This window comes from Festucalex cinctus, chromosome 3, assembly GCF_051991245.1.
Source record: "Festucalex cinctus isolate MCC-2025b chromosome 3, RoL_Fcin_1.0, whole genome shotgun sequence".
In the NCBI taxonomy this organism is placed as follows: Eukaryota; Metazoa; Chordata; class Actinopteri; order Syngnathiformes; family Syngnathidae; genus Festucalex; species Festucalex cinctus.
This window is the reverse complement of record NC_135413.1, coordinates 7269931-7290976: the sequence shown is the minus strand read 5'-3', so window position 1 is coordinate 7290976 and position 21046 is coordinate 7269931. Positions and strand designations below refer to the sequence as shown.

General features: G+C 41.4%; 2 protein-coding genes and 1 long non-coding RNA gene across 9 annotated transcripts in view; 1 reads left to right on the top strand and 2 right to left on the bottom strand.

The window, feature by feature from the left end:
- e2f4 (E2F transcription factor 4) overlaps nt 1-989 on the bottom strand; it is an 8735-nt gene extending 7746 nt beyond the window's left edge. Inside the window, exon 1 of one of the 2 annotated variants that reach the window (XM_077515587.1) lies at nt 531-989. In XM_077515587.1, the coding sequence (XP_077371713.1) occupies nt 531-695 (165 nt within the window). In that variant the 5' untranslated portion in view covers nt 696-989. Of the gene's footprint in view, nt 1-267; nt 505-530 lie in introns of those variants that run through there. The other variant, XM_077515588.1, reaches the window with a different exon arrangement.
- ferry3 (FERRY endosomal RAB5 effector complex subunit 3) lies at nt 497-21046 on the top strand. 6 transcript variants are annotated; one of them, XR_013282743.1, is made up of 15 exons: nt 2252-2508; nt 2785-2968; nt 3463-3608; nt 4502-4683; nt 6092-6191; nt 6312-6433; nt 6549-6655; nt 8515-8712; nt 9238-9366; nt 10099-10167; nt 10256-10458; nt 13239-13296; nt 15298-15395; nt 17583-17650; nt 18765-18844. XR_013282743.1 is itself a non-coding variant. In XM_077515583.1 (14 exons), exons 1-14 carry the CDS (start codon nt 1014-1016, stop codon nt 18855-18857), a joined length of 1680 nt encoding a protein of 559 aa, XP_077371709.1. In that variant the 5' UTR covers nt 497-1013; the 3' UTR covers nt 18858-21046. The 6 variants fall into 6 exon arrangements, 5 of the variants coding, with proteins under 5 accessions (XP_077371709.1, XP_077371711.1, XP_077371710.1 ...); XM_077515583.1 differs by lacking the exons at nt 2252-2508; nt 15298-15395 and adding an exon at nt 497-1034 and having other exon boundaries at nt 18765-21046; XM_077515585.1 differs by lacking the exons at nt 2252-2508; nt 15298-15395 and adding an exon at nt 2092-2239 and having other exon boundaries at nt 18765-21046.
- The window catches only part of LOC144015529 (uncharacterized), a 29043-nt gene continuing 11961 nt past the window's right edge, over nt 3965-21046 (bottom strand). Inside the window, exons 3-4 of the long non-coding RNA XR_013282746.1 lie at nt 20187-20284; nt 3965-8692 (exon numbers count right to left, since the gene is read on the bottom strand). This is a non-coding gene — a long non-coding RNA (uncharacterized LOC144015529). The remainder of the gene's footprint in view (nt 8693-20186; nt 20285-21046) is intronic.

The following is a 21046-nucleotide window of genomic DNA, read 5'->3' as shown; positions in this document are numbered from 1 at the left end:
TCTTGTTCTAACTGATTAAGCAGATAAATAACCAGAGACATTTTAAAACCAGGCATAGAGCAGGTGAACATTTTAACATTTTCCAAGAGCAATTAGCGTAATATTGCTTTTGCCATGTTACAGATAGAAAGTTACAGTAAAAGAAAATACGTTTTAGAGCGGGAAAACACTTTAATTGAATAGGAATGTCGTTATGAATTAATCATGCTACGTTGTCTATGTGTAAAGATGCACTAGCTCATAAAACAGCGACAAAAGCTGACCCACTTGGAAATCTGCAGGGGGCATCCTGGAAAAGTTGATCGGGTAGTGCTCCCAAACTTTAAATTGGACCGCTTTTAGGTGTTTGCGTTGAAAAGTAACCCGGATGTTTACACTACGATGCAGCTATCGCTCATTCAAATCTAGACTGTCAGAAAGCTAGGCTATGCTAACAGGTAGGCTAGCAAAAAGTGCATGAAACCAAACGACAGCAGGCAGCTCCAGATGACATGTGCTAGCTAACAACAAAGACTGGTTGGCATGCTCACAGCTTTCAGATCCAGTACTCCGTCCTTGGCCTCCTGCAGCAAAGTTACAAACTTAGCGGTGAGGAGTCCCAGACTCTTTTCATGCCTGCTTGGTGTCTGGGGCTGCAGCGGGTCCCCCACAGCGCCAAGTTCGCCCCGGCTACTGGCCGACTCTAGCTCCATCATCTCTCGGGACCAGCGCCGAAGTCCCCCTGCCTCCCCGACCCAAACCACGGAAGCGAGCCCAGGAACGCACGCTCCGCCGCCCTAATCAACTAAACTGAAGGACGCTGGTGTCCGTGGCATAAGAGCGTTTCACCGTTCTTCCCTGACCGGGCTTTTTTTTTGTTTTGTTTTGTTTTTTCAAACGATTGCACGAAACCCAGCGGTGTAAATCGAGGACGACGATTCATTGAACGAGCTTTCGGTTGGGAGAGCCGTTGGCCACGCGAGGTATGACGGGACTGTTCAACCAGTGGAGAGACCGTTTACCAATGTCTAGTTATGTCAAACGCGTACAACAGGGTAAGTGGTAAAATTTTCAAATTAAAAATTACAATATATTTGTAAAAAAGTATTACATAATTCAGATTTTTTTGGGGTGATTCGGTTTTGCGGGTGGAAGATCAATTTAAATGGGGACATGTGTATTACTATTTGTAGATCGACCCTTACAGGTCCAAACTTGAAGCAGACACTTCTGCGCAGGCGCAAAATCATGAAAATTGCCGGATGCATTCAATTTAAACATTTGGTCTTTTTCAATTATTTTTTCTTCTTTCAATTTTTAAGAGAAACGATGCATAAAGTATATTTATGATAATATTTTACAATTATTGTGTAAATAAAAATATATACTATGAGCTCCTTAAGAATTATTTGAAAACATTATAACATTACAATATAAACTTATATTACATTATATTTATTTCAAGTGTAAGACAATTTTTTTTTTATAATACTATATTGTACTCCCCTAGTTTTTCCCAACTTTTATTGCGCCGAGGCACGCATTTTACATTAGAACTATTTCCCACTATACGTCACTAAACAAAAATGCCACAAAAAAATGTGAATACAGGAAAAAAAAAAGATTACGCCTCAATTTGGATACAAATTGAACTACTCAGTGCCTGTCTGAACACAATTCCAATGCTGATGTTCTTGCACAGCATTAACTTGTTCTGTAGTATGAGCAACAGGTGGATACACAGGTTTATTGTCACGTCTACCCTGAAAGACATTTAAATTAATCTGCATTTCACACTCTGTCGCTGGCATAGATCACAAATTTAGGAAGTTTATAATTTACCGCGGCAAAATGAGACCTCACTGCACGCTAGTGTGCCACGGCACTGCGTTTGTTTAAAAATTAAATTTAAAACAAATTCTAAATGATTGTGATAGACGCCATTTTGCAAAAAATAAAGAATAAATATGACCACCAGGGGGCAATAGTGCCCGTGGAAATTACCGCATGGGCGATCCTATATATATATATATAAATATATAAATAACAATATACTTTAATTAAACCATCTTCGAGAATATAATGACACCAGAATGAATGCAAGTATTAAATTCAACCTACATTTCCTATCAGATGTGTCAAATATGCAGCAGGAATATAAAATACACAAAATAACAAAATAACGAAAGTGCGTTTCCTGTCACACGCTTGGTTCGAAGCTGTCAGCTGACTTACTCACCAGGAAGCAAAACACATACGGGTAAATATCCATCACAGTCTTATTGTTCTTATATGTTCACAAAAAATACACAGGGAAGCGGATGCGAGCTGTCAGTGTAAACTCGAGGACCCTTTCTTTCGACTTTCGATGTACCGTGTCAAAAAAAGAGAGAGAGCGAGAGAGAGCTAAATTACTACCTAACCTGGAGCTTCTCGTATGAACAAGCAGGACAGACAGCATCCCTTATATTAAATAGAACCCCACAACAAATGTGCTATATCAATTTCATTAAAACGGATATTTTTACGGTTAGATGTATTATTGTTAATAACTATATTAACATCTGGTGTTTGTGTTACAATGCTCAGGCTTGATGGGTTGATGGAGAAGTCATTGAACATTTAGGATAAAGAAGATGCCGTTGTCTATGATGTCATTTAGCATGTCTTGTTTTTAATGAAGATTTGCTTTTCTTTCAACAGGCTAATACTGTTTCTTGTGTGTGATGTATCCAATATTCAAATTCAATTCGTGTTTATGCCACTTTAATGCCATTCTAATGCTGCTGTCTTTTTTTTCCTCAGACCATGAAGAAAATCAAAGGCAAAACAAGTAACATGACAGAGAAGGAGTTTGTGTTTGAGTTCAAGGCAGGGAAACACAACTGTGTTCTTAAAGTGCCGTTGCAGTTCCCTGTCCAGGACAACGTCAGAGACCTTCATGGACGCCTGATGCTGCTACATAAAATACCCTGCTATGTAGAAAATGGTGAGCTGGCTTTGCAATGTAGAAACCAGTTGTATGGCATGGTAATATAAGTCTGATTTTGTTTTCATAACCACATGCGGAGGGCAGCACAGATCCCTTGTGGTTAGCATGTGTGCCTCACAATCCAGGTTTAAAGTTCGGCCGAGTCTCTCCTGTGTGAATTTTGCATTTTCTCTCTGTTTGTTTGCATGGGTTTGCTTCAGGTATCGCAGCCTCCTCCCACGTTCTCAAAACATGCACGTTAGTTTTAACCCCATAATATCTATCCATAGGTGTGAATGGCTCTTATATTTGCCTGTGATTGACTGATGACCAGTCATGTGTGTACCCAGCGTATAGCCATATGTCAGCTGGGATAGGCTGCAGCACACCCATGAACATAATGAGAACAAGTGCTATAGAAAATGCATGGAATTATGTCTCTCCAACATTGACAAGCTTGTACAAAACAGTTTCCTATTTCTCAAATTTCTCAAAATCATTTTTTTTGGTAGAATTAAAAGTGTCACTGTCCGACTTCATTGAGAAAGAGACCATTTTGGATTACGACAGAGAGGCAGAACTGGCCCTGCAAAGACTCACAATGGGACATGTAGATGTAAATCAGCTCACCAATGCGTGGACCAGAGCCTATGTGGAGGTGAGGACACCGATCACAATGTATAGATTATGGATAAAACACTAGGGTGTGCTTTAGTTACTGATTTCCTCAATCACAAGATTGGATTGTTTTTTCTTCTTTTACGTTTAAATGTGAAATAACAACAAAACAATTTACATTCAAAGCAGTCTTTAATAAGGGTTTTGTTTACACCGCCTTGTCCTATTTCCGTCCCTTCACAATCCTGCAGTCACACAGCAGAGTCTTATGTCAAGTCACGGATCATTAAAATAATGGAAACAGATGCAGTCTTGTAAAGCGCTTTGGCAAACTGATATTGATGAGGAACAAGTCATTATATAAGCCTTTTTGTTGCATTTTGCATCTCCCTGCTTGATTACACATCTTAGCATCTTTGTTACTAGTGACAGTTCATTATTGAGAATTGACAGATTGTTTTTTTTTTCTGTGTATTATAAAAAAAAAAATGTTCATGTACAGTTTTGTCACCTTTTCGGCCTGCATCAACTTGAACTTGTCAGGCTCCTCTTGCCTCTTGTACTTAAACATTGAAGACTAGCCTAGCAGTATTGCAGTCATTCCAAAATAACCATGGAGGCCTTCCAGTGTCCATCGTGATTCCTGAGTATAAGTATAAATAGAGGTGTTCTGATTATTTTCTATTCATGGATGTGATGCATCCGTTGGTTGGGTTTTCTTAGTAGATCATTATGTAAAACCAAACACGTTACATGCTTTACATTTTTTGTCCGTCATTTCAAAGTTGGCACTGCAGAAACAGCTCACATGTTTCATGAGACGCGGCTTACTGGTGGTGACTCATCAAGTTTCATGGAATTTTTATTTCAAAGAAGAACATTAAACCTGAATCATTTTAAACCTTTTATTTAATTTGTGTGTAACCATTTTAGTCCACACTAGAGCATGCTCGCCCTGAGGAGCCCAGCTGGGATGAGGACTTTGGAGATGTTTACCATGAGTTGATCCATTCTCCTGCCTCGGATACGCTTCTCAACCTCGAGCACAATTACTTTGTCCGTATGTCCGAGCTCATCAGCGAGAGAGACTTGGAGCTTAAGAAGATACAAGAAAGGTTAGTGTTACAGAGGATGGAATCCCGCAGTTTCTATCATGTACTTAAAAACATAACTTGCTACATTCTCCCTCTTTAGTTCCAAATGTTTAAAAAGCTAAAAATATTACACAATCCTCTTAAGCTCTTTAAACACTTGTATTAAACACTAGATATTTTTTAGACTTAAAATTAAAAGTTGACTTTTTGTCTCATCAACTGCCTCCACACAATAGTATGTTGTCAGTTAAACACAAAATGTCCAACTTGATATTTATAATTAAAATTTGTAGAGTCAACAATTTCTGCTCTTCACCCTGATGGTGTGAACATTATTTACAAATAGACCACCGTCCAAATGATTTGAATAAAGTGAAATACGCATTCAGGGTGGGATATGGAAACTCCAAACTGTAGTTGGGTTTTCATCCACCTATTTTTATTTGAACTTTCAAGAATTGTGAAAAGGAAAATGAATGGAAACGCCAGAAATATGGAAAAAAAAAAGGTCCAGAATTCTCAAAAAAAAGTTTTTACAGTTGGAGGGGGTGGATTTTGAAGTGTATCGAAAAAAGGAAAATGCACATTTTGGCTATGGAAACAGCTTTTGCGAATAAGCGACTACAAGACCGGATATATATCACACATTTTGACCGATACTACGTCACACGTATGTTTGTAGTCCCAAACAAAGGGCGGATGATAAAGTAAGAATATGGTTGGGGAGCTGAAGTAACACAATTCTTTTATAATTAATTAAAGAAAATAACATTAATGCAATTTTAGATTGCTTTATTGACACTAGCTCTCAATGTAAGAACCCACTTTACTTACATACGTGAGGGAAGCCAACAAGACAAACTACTTTCATTCAGTCCGACAAACCAACATTCCCACCCGGAACTCCCCATCATCCCAACGTTCTGTGGGTGAGTTATGTACCCCTCACTACAACGTCATCTCGCTGCGCAAAAGAAAAACAGATGGAAACGGGCATAAGTCGCATGTCCGTTTTGCGCAATTTCACACAATTTGCTTAAAATTTTTGAAACATTTGGATGGAAGTTTGACTAATGAGGCAGTCATGCTAACATGGGGCACCATAGTTCTTCCTATTGAAATGCAAAGTTTTTCTGGATGAGGTGACGGTCATGTGCAAAGGAGTCATTTTGGCGTTTTAGTTGATTGATATTTATGCTCTTGGGCCAGCCGGATAGACTTAGACTTAGACTTGACTTTATTGATCCCTTTGGGATGGCAGAGTCCTTACATCTGCATGTAATTAATGTTAAGTTGTTCCAGGACTTTCTGGTTTAATGAATACACAATTATAAGTGGTCACTATCTCAAAAATGAGAACACAGGCAGGTAGTATTGTGCACGTACACTCATCATTGATTTAAATGATTTCATTCCCCCACTGTGTTAGACAAGCCGCAGAAATGGATAAAGTGATGCATGAGTTGGGGAATACGCTGAGTGACCATGATGTGAATGCAGTAGCTTCCCAGCACTTTGATGCACAGCAGGTAAAAATAAATACTAAACATGAGAGTTATTATAGTATTAATAATAATTACCGGTATGTAATTATATAATATGGGGTCTAGCCTTTTTAGTTGCTCAGTTGTTGTCTTTGCTTTGATTAGGTGCTGGAGAACAAGTGGGTCACTGAATTGAAGCAAGTGACTTGTATTCAAAAGCAAGAATATCAAGAGTGGGTCATTAAACTACACCAGGACCTACAGAAATCTAACAGCAGCCAAATTAAGTATGTTTGTATGTGTTTGTCTATATATACACACAGTACTGTATATATTATCTGTAGTCTAACTCCTCAATTTGTATAAATATTATTATTGTTAATTTGCATGGTTCCTGTCCAGTGAAGAGATTAAGGTGCAGTCTAGCCAGCTATCAGAACCTTCAGATTCTGGAGACAGGATGTTTGAGGAGCAGCCTCAAATGGAAGAAAGCTTCACTATTCATCTAGGTATGTGCTTGACTTACAAAACAGTATTTTAATTGTAATTTGTTGAATTTGATGTAAATGTTAATGTATTATAGTCATTATAATCTGCCTACAGATAATTAGACTCTACTGTATATTATTGTGTTTCACACCATACTGAGAACCATATTACACACGTGGGTACACAATTAGTGCTGCACCTCTTAACCTGAGTAGTTGCCACAAAGAAGACTAGTATCTCTCAAACAACAAGTTGCCATTTCACACGTTTTCCAGAGCAGTCTTAAAAAGTGGCTTTTTGCTTCTCAAGTAATGTCAGATGAGCTGCTATGTATGCATCGTTAGCTGACACACAAGAGTTCCTCAAATAGTGGCTCCACTCAATACTATCTATTGCTATTTCCCCAAATTTTCTCTGTGTTTCATCCACCTGGCAAAATAAATACACTCCTCCAGTTTCCCTCTTTTCTAATATCTGGTGGCGCTACTAGATGGCTATTAGCCCTGTTATGAGATTTTTTTAAACAACATACTGCTGGCAAAAGACACTGGAGACTTTGTATGTCTTGTTTTGTTGGCTCTGACTGCAGCATGCGATATGGTGGACCACAGTTTTCTGTTGGCTCATTTGCAGCACCAGGGGGGCATTAGTGGTAGTGCTCTTGAGTGATTTAGGTCCTATTTGGCTGACAGAACTTTTTGTGTTAGCCTTGGGTGGTCTGAGTCCCACACTGCCCTACTTTCATATGGTGTTCCACAAGATTCTGTTTTGGGGCCCCTATTGTTCTCATTGTATTTACTGCCCCTGGGCTCCATCCTACGAAAACATGGGGATTTCTTTTCAGTTCTATCTATGCGTATGACAGTCAGATCTATGTCCCGCTTAGTAAACAGGATGCTTTCTCTTCGAGGCCACTTTTGTCCTGTTTTGGAGGAAATCAAAGCCTGGATGGCTTTAAATTTCTTGAACTTCAACGAGAAGAAAACACAAGTTATAGTCTTTGGTCGCAGTTACACATCTTATCCTGCTGACTTGGGCACTTTGCACCCTTTTCTAAAGCCAGCACTCTCCAACCTGGGTGTTAAGATGGACCCTGATTTTAAATTGGACCAGCAAATTGGTGCTATATTTTTTTTTTCATCTTAGGCAGATACCTAAGGTTAAGAGTCTCCTTTCTCAACAATACAAACTTAGAAACGCTAATCATGCCTTTGTTACATCTTGGCTGGATTACTGTAATGAACTTTTGGTTGGAGTCAGCCAGTCCAGCTCCCTCAAGTGTCTTCAGTTGGTCCAAAATGTCTCTGCGTGCTTCCTAACTGGTGCTGGTAGGAGGGAGCATGTAACCCCCAACTGTGGCCTCTCTTCACTGTCTTCCCGTGAAATTTAGAGTTCATTTTACGATTCTTCTATTTGTCTTCAAATCAAAGTGGTGCCTCAGGTCAGTGGACCAGACACGATTGGAGGTACCGAGGGTTTAGCGTAGGCTCAAAGGGGATTGAGCCTTTTCAGTGGCCAATCCCTCTTCTCAGGACAACCTTCCACTAAATATTAGGCCATCTCTCTCTCTGTCCATGTTTAAAACCCTTTTTAAAACACTCAGCATGGTGTTCGTTTCATGGTGTCCGTTTGTATTATTAATTTATTGACACTTATTTTATTTACTTATTCACTAACCTACTTTATGTGTTATTAATTTACTTTTATTTTAAATTACGTATTTACTTCCATACTTATATTTATTAATGTAATATATTTTGGGTTATTTTGTTTTCACCTGTCTATTCCATGACTGATTTTTATTCCTTGTACAGCACTTTGTATGTGATGGTTGTTTTAAAGTGCTTTATAAATAAAGTTGGGTACTTATTTTCATTAGGAGCACAATTGAAGACGATGCATAATCTGCGACTGGTCCGGGCAGATGTGTTGGGCTTTTGTGAGCACCGTCGTCATGGCAGCAGTGGAGCAAAGCTGCGGCGCCTCCAAACGGCCCTTTCGCTTTATTCATCATCGCTGTGCGGTCTGGTACTGTTGGTTGACAACAGGGTCAACTCCTACAGTGGCATCAAGAGAGGTTAGTTTAGTAGATTCCCGTTAAAGCTGCTGAATGCAGAAAATTCCATTTTGAATCGTTACTGCCACCTGTGACGGAAAAATGAAACCACAGACAGAGGGCGGGAAATGCGAACCCGAATCCAGTCGGAAAACTATTGGTCACAGCTTTGCAGGAGTGCCAATTGTGAACAGCTATTGTGTTAATCTACTGATTAGAAGATGTTTCAGTCATACATTGTCAAATAAAAAGGCTAAAGATATTTTCAGGCAAATTGTTAGTTGTTACAGAGAGTGCAGCTTTAAGTAATCTTCCTACTCAGTAGCTCTCGAACTGCTATGCTATATTTAGCCACATATAATGGTCCTATTCATATGCTCTTCACTGTCACGTTAAAAGACTCCTCTTTAAATTTAAGACTCTTGAGCCTTTTTGGGATGTATTTATGGAAACCATTTTAGAAGTAATCCTGGTATAAGTTTCTTATAGGCAGGATAGTATCCTTTAGGCATCATGTAATGACTGTTTATCACTGTGTTGACCTAGATTTTGCAAGGGTGGCCAAGGAGTGCACAGACTTCCACTTTCCATGCCTGGAGGAGCAGCTGGAGGAGGTGCAGCAGGTTATGCTCTATGCCAGAGCCCAGCGGAGTAGCAAGCAAAAAGAGCAACCTGGTGAGACCTTTGATTGCTCTTTTTGTGGAGCCAGCACACGTGTATTCCTCCAGAATAATTAGTATGCTACTCACTTGTACATAGAATTTGCTTGTTAAAATCGGTAAATATACCCGGCTATATTTATTTCTTAACTGCTAATAGCTTCATTTGGCTTTCTTAAATAATGTTTACTTTAGCAAATAAGTGAAAATATCGAAAACTTAATTCATTCAGTCGTTGGATTTAAGCGAGACTTGTGTAGATTTGCTTCACTGAGTGAAATATTGCAGAATTTTTAAAAACTTATTTTGAGCTTCCGGCTGACAGAAATCCTAAATTCACCATCTCAAGCAATTACAATATTACATTATAACAATCAAAATGATTTTTAAAAAACTGAGCTAAAAGCATTTTCCTATCTGTTTAATGAATCTATATAGCATTAAAGTTTTACTTCATAAATTGAACTACAGAAAACAAATCTAAACAAATAAAACGTTTAATGCTTTCAAATTTATTGAGATGCACATGTGTACCCTATCAATATGCTGGCACTTTGACATCTAATGCTACATTACTTCCTATACATGGATGGTTTCATTTTGCCAGTAGAAGCTACTTTACAAGCTTATTTTTTACATCAGCGGTACACTTATAAACATTGTTACTCATAAATAAAGACCATTTTTATATTTATAACCATCTGTCTTTTCAATATCCTCCTGACTGTTCAAATCTATGTCCTCACAGAGATCCCCAAGAATGGAAATGATGATAAAAGTAAAAATGTTGAAAGAAATCCTTCAAATATTTTACCCGGTAATGGTTATTGATATTATTCAGCAGTGTAAATTTATGATCAAATGTCCTGATTTCATATGTCTCGCACGCTGCTTTTCTTTGCCAGGTGAGTTCTACGTCTCGCGGCACTCCAACTTGTCTGAGGTCCATGTCGTCTTCCACCTGTGTGTGGACGACAATGTGCGTTCAGGGAACATCACGGCCAGGGACCCGGCCATCATGGGCTTGAGGAACATTCTGAAGGTTTGCTGCACACATGACGTAACCACCATCACCGTCCCGCTACTGCTGGTCCATGACATGTCAGAGGTAAATGGAGTTGCATGGACTTAACCTGAAGAAATACTGTGGTAGTATATGATTGACCCATCATCCCATTCAAATCCATAAATGTCAGAATTGACTTCGTTTCTACCGCCAGCGTCTTTGCAAACTCCCTTCCGAAGTTCCGTCTGTTGTTAAGTGCATTGAATCAAATTGACTCGGCTTGTTGCCGTACCCGGAAGTATTGCTCTGTGTAACAGTAAGTAGATACTTCTTCCTGTTATTGATGCACGTAGGGCCACCCGCCATCTTACAGTAGGTGTGTCTGGCCGACGGCAATAAGTTCATAAAAGCTCTTATATATTTAGCGATTTTGATGCAGATTGTTTTGTTACAAATATAAGACATGTAGCCTAGCAATGTTAATTTTCTCCCTTTTCAGTCTAAATAGACCACAAACAACCCCTAAGAAGCATCTTAGTTAATAGTGCTGAATCGGAGTCCGTCAGCAATAGGTGTCCGTGCAGAACGGAAATATTTGTTCCGAGTCTCCCGGTAACGTCCAAGTGCCACAAATGTTTTTTAAAATTATTAAAAAAGCTTTGACGCATGCATTTTTGCATCGACCACTTTTTCTGGTCGACCCAACCGACTTGGTCGACATTTATTCCCAGCCCTATTTGTTTGTCGTATTTAGCCCATTTTTTAGAGTGTTTCAGCACCCCCAAAATAAACCATAGCACTCCCAAAATTTTAGAGTATATATGTACGTAGATCGTCTCTGTGTGCCCTGCGATTGGCTGGCAACCAGTCCAGGGTGTCCCCCGCCTACTGCCCAGAGCCAGCTGAGATAGGCGCCAGCACCCCCCGCGACCCTTGTGAGGAATAAGCGGTCAAGAAAATGGATGGATGGATGTACGTAGATTATATGTATTGTGTGTTCTTTTTAACAAGCTATAAACTTTTAGCTATAACATATATAAAGCATAAAGTTTACAAGTAATAAACAGCAAAAATACAGTACACCCACCATTTGATTGAAGATGGTTTGATCCACCTCGACCCCTCCCACCAGTGTTTTTGCTTACAAGCGCAGACGAGCGGAGCGTGTTGTCCTCCAAAGTCCAGTCTGGTCTGTGTACTTGAGTGAAAGTTCCTTACTTTTACCAGGATATGTGAAAAGTTTCTTACCTTCTACCACTCAACACCAACACATTATTTTCATTTCATTTAAAAAAACAAACATTTTGTATGAAATTGTCTGTTACTATATTTTACATGTGTGTTTCATTTAAAAGAAAAATTCAAAAATAAATAGGCCTGCAAGGATCATTTTTGTTAATTCTCACTGTAAACTGTGGGGAGCTGGTTTACTCCAGGAACATGCATACTGTCAATGCGTATGTTGAGGAGCTGTTGTATCAAAAAGAGTACCGATACCCTTCCCAAGAAATTAGGGTTGGCATATGTTTATATTTTAAGTCCTTTTCTCCGTTGCATGACTTTTATTAGATTTGGTTTATTCACTGACTTCCCATGCATTTTTTGGAGTGTAAAGTACCCCCAAACCGCGACAACCTACCTATCACTATACCTAGCCGCCAGGCCCGACCCCCGACCGACTTTGTAGCACCCATATATGTCTTTATAGCACCCCAAAATCACTGTTCCTAGAATTGCCTCTGGTTGTCATAACTGATTCCTTTTAGCAACTTGAAGTCCCATGAACCAGTTAAGTTACAATTGATGGCTTCTGGTTTCACATCAAATCAATGCAATTTAGCAAAGGTTGCTGGATACAAGCCTGTCCTAGTTTGTTGTCTTTGATTCAAGTGGTGTTTATCTGAATTACAGACTGCAACAGGAACATGCATCACATTTTTTTTTTCATTTTAACTTGCCTCACCTTTTTTTTTTTAACTTAAAAAAAATAACAGGAATGTAGAAGAATGGTAAACTACACTACACTTTGAAAAGTGTTTTTGAAACAAGTTTGGTGATCTACTTTTGGAAACAACATCAATGTGTGAGTGCTGCAGTGTTTGTATTCTGCTTGCGAACACCCCCCCCCCCCCCCCCCCCCCAGCCCAACAATCTGCTTCAACAAAGGTGAATTATTAATACATCCAACCTGAATATATTCCTCCCATCAGCTGCTGCTTTTGTTTTGTATACAGAACAGTTGGACATTGGGGTGTGCGTTTCCCACAGCTTGACATTTCAACATGAGTGGTCCTTCGTCAATTATAACACATTTTTTCATGAATACATTTTTGGTCTAATTGTCTAATGAGGCTCTGGGTTCCATACCTTCCCGTGTGGTTTGCATGTTCTCTTCGTGCTTGTGTGGGATTTACATAGGTACTCTGGCTTCCTCCCACTTTGCAAAATCATGTGTGTTAGGTTCAATGAAGACACTATAAGGTCCATAGGTGCAAATGATAGTGTGAATAGTTGTTTGTCTATTTGCCCTGCAATTGGCTGGCGACCAATCCAGGTTTTGTACCTCATGACTAAAGTCAGCTGTAAAAGCCGCCAGCTCTGCTCACCTGTTATAGACTCAGGAGAATTGATGGAAGGGTCTAATGGTTAATGAGGTTGTTAACATTTTAATTTACGCCAATTGATAGCTTAGCTATACTGAGTGAGTGTTTTTATTTGTTATGGTTTTGGCCAAAACTATGCCGCAAAAGCACCTTTCTTCCTGTAATCATTTACTCAGTTTGAGGAAGTGCCATACACAGACCTTTATTATTTCTTACTCATACTTTTTTCATTTTGCTGTAGCAATTGATTATCTTGCTCTCTCCCCTCTCTCGCTGCAGGAAATGACCATACCATGGTGTTTGAAGAGAGCTGAGCTAGTCTTCAAGTGTGTAAAAGGTACAAATGTGATTTCATCTGTAACATCAAAATGGATGAGTCATTATTTATTCTTTTTTTGTGGTTTAGTAAATAATCATTTTGTTGGGGTGTGTCCTTAATGCATAATGCCACGTTCCACTGTACAATATAGGTTCTGTTCTGGTTGTCTCTACTTGCTGCAATTTGTTTGTGATTGCTTTTCCACTTCAAAATAGTAAATCCTTGATAGTGTGAAAACCATGCTACATTGAACTCACCACTAAGAACCAGACAGGCTATCGAAACAACTATGTCCATCCATCCATCCATCCATCCATCCATACATACATATCTACCACTTAATCCGGAGTCAGGTCTCGGCGGCAGCAGATTTGACAGGGAAGCCCAGACTTCCCTCTCCCCAGCCACTTCAACTAGCTCCTCTGGCGGGATCCCAAGGCGTTCCTAGGCCAACCGGGAGACATAGTCTCTCTAGCATGCCCTGGGTCTTCCCCGGGGCCTCCCGCTGGTGGGACATGCCCGGAACACCTCTCAAGGGAGGCGTCCAGGAGGCATCTGAACCAAATGCCCGAGCCACCTCAACTGGTTCCTCTCAATGCAGAGAAGCAGCGGCTCGACACTGAGTCCCTCACGGATAGAGGAGCTTCTCACCTTATCTCTAAGGGAGAGCCCGGACACCTTGCGAAGGAAACTCATTTCCGCCGCTTGTATCTGGGATCTTGTTCTTTCTGCCATGACCCACAGCTCGTGACCATAGGTGAGGGCAGGAACGTAGATCGACTGGTAAATCGAGAGCTTCGCTTTTCTACTCAGAATCTTCTTCACCACAACGGACTGATACAGAGTCCGCATCACTGCAGACGCTGCACCGATCCGCCTGTCAATCTCCCGCTCCATCCTGCCTTCACTCGTGACAAGGCCCCAAGACACTTGAACTCCTCCAGGATTTCACCCACGACCCGAAGAGGGCATGCCACCCTTTTCCAACTTTTCGGAGTTGCTGATTTTCATCCCAACCGCTTGACACTCGGAGATCATAGCTTGAAGAAGCCAACAGCACCACATCATCCGCAACAAAACAGAGATGCAATGTAAAGGCCACCAAACCGGACCCCCTTAACGCCTCGGCTGCGCCTAGAAATTCTGTCCATAAAACTTAGGAACAGAATCGGTGACAAAGGGCAACCTTGGCGGAGTCCAACCCTCACTGGAAACGAATCCGACTTACTGCTGGCAATGCACACCAAACACTGACACTGGTCGTACAGGGACCGAACAGCCCATATGAGGGGGCTCGGTACCCCGCACCCGCTACAGGACCCCCGAGGGACACAGTTGAATGCCTTTTCTAAGTCTACAAAAAACATGTGGACTGGTTGGCCAAACTCCCATGCACCCTCGAGGGTCTTTCCGAAGGTGTAAAGTTGGTCCACTGTTCCACGGGCTGGGCGAAAACCACACTGCTCCTCCTGAATCCAAGATTTGACTTCCCGACGGACCCTACTCTCCAGCACCTCTGAATAGACCTTACCATGGAGGCTGAGGAGTGTGATCCCTCTGTAGTTGGAACGCATAATCCGGTCCCCCTTATTAAAAAGGGGGACCACCACCCCGGTCTACCAATGCAGAGGCATTGTCCTTGATGTCCATGTAATGTTGTAGAGGTGAGTCAACCACGACAGCCCCACACCATCTAGAGCCTTTAGGAACTCTGGGCAGATCTCATCCACCCCCGGGGCCTAGCCACCGAGGTGCTTTCCAACCACCTCAGTTACTTCAACCCTAGAGATAGGAGTGCCCACCTCAGAGTCCGCAGATTCTGCTTGCTCAAAGGTAGGCGTTTCGGCGGAACTGAAGAGGTCTTCAAAGTATTCTTTGGGGGGGGGGCGTTCCTCCCAATCACACCCTTCCAGGTCTCACTGTGTCGGTGACCCGCGTCCCGGCAAGGGAAACGTATTTCCAGTCATTTTATTCATCATAGAGGGTCTAGAGACATGCTTTGTCTGGTCCCTCACCTAGGACCTGTTTGCCATGGGTGACCCTGCCAGGGGCACAAAGCCCCAGAAAACATAGGTCCTAGGATCACTGGAACACGCAAACCCCTCCACCACGATAAGGTAAGGATTCACGGAGGAGACTATGGTGATTAATTACTGTAATAATAAATAAGTTACCTTATGGCTCTTGGCCATGGTAAGGAGACGCATTTTATTCAAGAGGAGACTGAGCCCCAAAAATTACCACAATGAATGTAGTTGACGATGAATGACAGGTGATAGAGTAGACCAGTGAGTGACATGCACTGGTGTCTGCCCACCAGATTTTGTCATCTGAACATAATTACAAAGTACAAGAAAATAGTAACTCACATTACCTGGTTTGTCAGTGGAGAAGCCAAGCAGAGGTAGTAAGCAGTGGAAAAGTTACATTAGATACAAAATGCTTATTCACGTTTGCAGTGAACCAATTATGCTATTATGTATGCTTAAAAAATAATACATTTAGAAATGGTAGTCATCAGGAACATTGGAGGTTAAAGCAGGAAGAAACAAGAAAAATGTCAGACAGAAGAACTCTCAGGATTGTGAGAAAAGCAAATTAAAACCCACCTTTGACTGCATAATCCATCCTGAAAGATCTGACAGACCCAAGAGTTGTGCTACACTATTAAATTATAAAGCAATACATGTACTTGTTACCTACAAGCAACACACTGCAGCTCCGTTTCAGTGGCCTGACTGAAGAGTTCATGGTGGTATGCACCAAAGAAGCCCTACAGTACAGGGGCTTCAGGGACTGCAAGGTTTCTTCAGCCGATATTGAGGTGAGGACAGGGAGAAGTGGAAGGCTGGGAAAGCAGTGGAGGTGGCAGAGTCGCGGTGATGTAAAAGGCACTGGTGGGCACCGTGGCGACAGGCAGAGCAGGCCTTGGATACTTTCTGAAGACCCTAATCAGCCAAGCCCGCAGAGGGAAAGACACCACCTGATTCAGGAAGAGGTCCGAACAGGCGTGGAGGAAGTGCGAGTGAGGAGGGCGGTGGACTGCATCAGCAGGGACCATGGACAAGGTGGGAGAGCACACTACAGCGCAAGATCTCCTGGTTAAATATCCTCCAGGCAGACTTCCGTCGGGTGCATTTCCTGGTGGAAATGGTCTACGACGCCAAGCCCAGCGAACCTCCATGTCTGGGGAAAGAGTGAAACACCCTCCTGCCTGCTTTGCTCTGGAAGAGGCTCATTGAAACGTCTCCTCAGCTGCTGTCCAAAGGCCCTGGCTGACGATCGCTATCAGTGGCGCCACAACCAGGTCCTGCGGTCTATTGCAGAGAATTTAGCTTCAGCCATCAGCTCCAGCAAGCACCAACACGTGCCAAAGAAGGCAGTCCCCTTCATTAGAGCTGGAGAGAAACCCCGTGTATGCCAGTATGTAACAACAGGCCTTCAATTTCCACACGGTATGATTAGTAGCTGCAGGTCGACCTGGGAAAGCAGCTGAGATTCCCCCAACACATCACAACATCTCTTCGTCCAGATATGATCATCACCTCCCAGACATCAAGGCACCTGATCATTCTGGAGTTAATGGTGCCTTGGGAAGCGCGAATCGAGGAAGCTAACGAGAAAAAAACGGGCTAAGTACCAGGAACTGGTGGAGGAGGAGTGTAGGGAGAGAGGTTGGAGGACCTTCTATGAACCCATAGAAGTCGGCTGCAGGGGCTTTGCAGGACACTCACTGTGCAAAGTCCTGAGTTGCTTGGGAATCGTAGGAGTGGCAAAGAAGAGGGCCATTAGATCCTCAAGTGAGGCCACTCAGTGGCAGAAAAGGCCACTCAGTGGCTTTGGATAAAGAGGGCTGACCCGTGGACTGCTGCTGGGACGCAAGTCGAGGCTTGATCAACCCCAGCGAGGTCGCCTGGGTGAGGGTGTAAGATGTTGCGAGACCCGAAACACCCAGTGACCCCCGGATACATCACTGATGATGTGTCCCAGTGCATCCTTGAGGTGTGTCTTGCACAATGTACAAATTTGGTCATCAGAAGAAAACCTCATCTACGTCCTTGCCACAAAAATCAGTGTTTGAATTCACAAAATGAACACACAGACAAGCCTGATGCATTTTGGGAAGTTCTGTCGACATATGAGGTTAAAATGCAACTTTATTCCTTGGCTTGTTAATGCACAATAATACCACTTTTTACCTGGGCTGCCCAAACTTTTGATACCCACTGTAATAGTGCATCATTTTAGTGCGTTGTTGTTTTTTTTTTGAGTGGTGCTCCTTCTCATTGTCATTTTATTGGCAGGCTTCATGATGGAGATGGCCTCATGGGATGGAGGCATATCACGCACGGTTCAGTTTCTCGTACCAAGGGTGAGATACGTGTACTGTACATTGTTTTATTTCACCATTTCTTATTTTGCCAATTTTCACAGCAAATGCATGTGCCAACCTCCTAGTCCGTTTTTCCCTAGTCTTCTAAGTCTATCTTGCTAACGCTATGTGGAAAATGAAACAATGACTCAGTGGTTAATGGCGTAAACAGTACACAGCATTGACTTTAAATGTCACGCTGACACGTGAATGTAACTCCCTTTTAATTATTGGCTGCCATAAAAGCTCTCTGTTAATTCATCCAAAATGTATCGTGAAGGTGTACACAAGATCATAACAGGCACACCTGGCTTTGCAGCACATAAAAGTGTTTAAAAAGCTCGCCATAAATCATAGATTAGAGAGTCTTACTTTGTCTTGGCCCGTGTTTAGACTGTGTGATAAATAGAAGCCTAGACACTCATCCGCATACAAGCGTGATAAGCATTGGGATTTCCATGCAGCTGTCATTACTGATGTAAATTTACCTTGAAATCCGCATCCCATTGTTACATCTTAACAACTGAGAAATGTGGCCGCAAGGTTCAGATGCTTCTGCATGATTTGGCTACACATTCTCAAAAACCCATTTGGGGCTACCCGCCTTGTGACACATGACATTTTATTTTAGGCTTTGCAGAATGTTTATACCTATGGGCTATGTGCTTTGAGAGACAGCTGAGCCTATAGCATGGAGCAGTGTTGACACCGTAAGACTATAAAACCAGCGGCATCAAAAGCTCCGACTGAATCAGCTTCCTGTCAGCTCCATGCTCAGACAGGATTGGAAATAGCTCCCCTGAAACAACATCGTGCCTTCAAAGAGACTAAATATATGCTGTGGAGTTGTGTGTTGTGTGGGTACCGATCAATACTTAACATTCTCATTTGACGGGTACCTTCCAGTCACTATGTATGCCCTCTGTTGTAATCATAAATAACATATATCATTCAGCACCCTCCAAGGAAAATTCCTTGATATTCAGTGCAAGTTCGTTATCACCCCCCCACACACGAAGCAATTTTGATTAATGTTTCAGCTTTTTACCACTGCTGCAAAATACCAAACCCACATTTCTCACTGGCTGTTATATGTGTGTCTTGATGTTGACAGACTATTTCAGAGGAAATGTTCTACCAGCTAAGCAACATGCTGCCTCAGATCTTCCGCGTCTCCTCCACCTTAACGCTCACGTCAAAGCCCTGATAAGCGCAGATGACACTCAAGGTGCAGCACCAGTGATCATCTCTTTACGTCGTCTTAAATTTGCTGCTGTGGTTTGATTCTGAAATTTTGTGGGTGTTTACATGGCGACCTTAAAGCACTTACAGAGAAGTGAGAATCCTTAAGCAGATTAATATGCTTGTTTATTTGTGTTCTCTTTAAAGCTGCATATCTTAGTGAAAGACGACCGGGTCCCGCAGCTCACAAAGCAGCTGCTGCAATTATCATTTCAAACCTCCAGGGTGCAGGGCCACTGACAGACTTTTATGACATCAGCAACAAACTGGGAGCTCATGTCATTTCCTCAGAGCTGTTATCTGTAGCTTACTGTGTTTGTTGGAGCCGCAGTAGAATGTGGCATCTAATGACATGTGAAGTGTTAGCGTTTCAGCTCGCTTGTAGGCAGTGTAAATAAATAAATAGCATCACCTTTGGAAGATGACTTGAATGCAAATACAGTGGAACATCCAAGGGAGTCAGCGAGTGCTTTTAAAATATTCCAAATGAAGTATTTTTTTTGATAACATTCAATGTAAATTGCAATAATCAATTCTATAGTCTTACCATGGCTGTCATCAAACCTTTATTAACTGTTCACGTTTTAGTAATATTTTCATTAGGAATGTTCAACACCACTTTATCTTAGACCAATACTAGTATGACTCAGGACTAGTCACCAATACCAATAATACCACTCATACTATTGATGCATAAGAAAATGGATGGCTGGATGGATGGTATCAGTATTTGGTATCTGTGACTACTCCAGTTGAGCACCCATGCTGGTATCAGTCTGGAAAAAAAAAAAGGGGGTATCGAATATTTGTCATTTTTTATACATCATACAATGTGGCTGTTGCATAAGACTAAAAAAGTACACATAATAATAAAATGATATTTGATGTTAGTGAGGCCAGGCTTTTGCAAGTGTATGAGTAAGTTAACTGTAACCGAATGATACTAATCATAATGATGCCCTGGCTGCTTAGTATAATATGACTGAAACAATAAGTTGTCATCAATATTAGAAGAAGAAGAAAGAAATGGACACCGCTAAACTGAAGTTTAGTCTTCATGTGAGTAGACTCACTGGAGGAAAACCTGTAACCTCCTTCTGCATCATCAAATTTAATGTGTCAATGTTTGATGAACAACAGTAAAATTTCTTTGACGACACTTCTCCAATACCAAGGTAGCTCGGTAAACAATAGTTTTTAGGTTTCATTATAGACACGTTGAGTTGGTAAAGTAAGCTGTCAGGGTTGTTACACTATAAAACATGTTTGCGTGATGTATTGTAGCTCTCCTCACCTTGCGATGACCACATTGGTCTGCCAGTCGGATTTATCAGATCAGTCATATCTCATGGTGTCATCGTTTGGGTCATTCACATCCTGGGGGAAGGTCTCCTGCATAGACAAGTGATGCCAACTCTTTGAATTCCCAAAAGACCATTTGCACTGGTGCAAAGATGAGTAGCATGCAGCTTTTTAATGCTGCATTGCAGTGAGCTGGAGTGACTATCACTCTACTTAAAATGTTTGTGGTCCCTCCTCTCCACTTTCATGACAGCAGGTGGCACTGTTCTTGAATACAAATACAGTAGTTAAAAAGTAAAACGTCTACAGTACTGTTTTTGTTTTTCTTATACCACACATATGCAATTCATCCAGATGCCAGTGTTTTTGTTTGTCCAAAATAGCTGGTTGATTATGTAATACCATTTCCTGTATATTTACTTTTTAGTAAAAAACAAAAACATAATTTAACACCACATTCCTGTAAATTCTTCAAGAAAAGCTCCATCACAATTTTCCATTGTAGATGATCATGATCACGGTGCTGATAAGTTGGCCAAGAGCACATAACCTCTCCAGCGGTATTAATCCATATCACTCATTGGAATTGCCTTCATGCATTTTTCTAAAAGGGTTTCTGAACCATCTTGAGTTTGACTGAAATCTATTCAGTCAGACAGACTGTTTGGTGTGTCAATTAAAGATGATTTATAGTCACCGGAAGAGAATTCAAGCAAACGCTGCACAACAGCTTTCATGATAAACACAGTAAGCAGGATGTGCAGAGGAAATTTCCTAACCTCATGTTACGGATGTGTGCAGTATATCACGCTGCCATGTTGAGAACAGATTAAATTGTATGTTTTGCAAAGA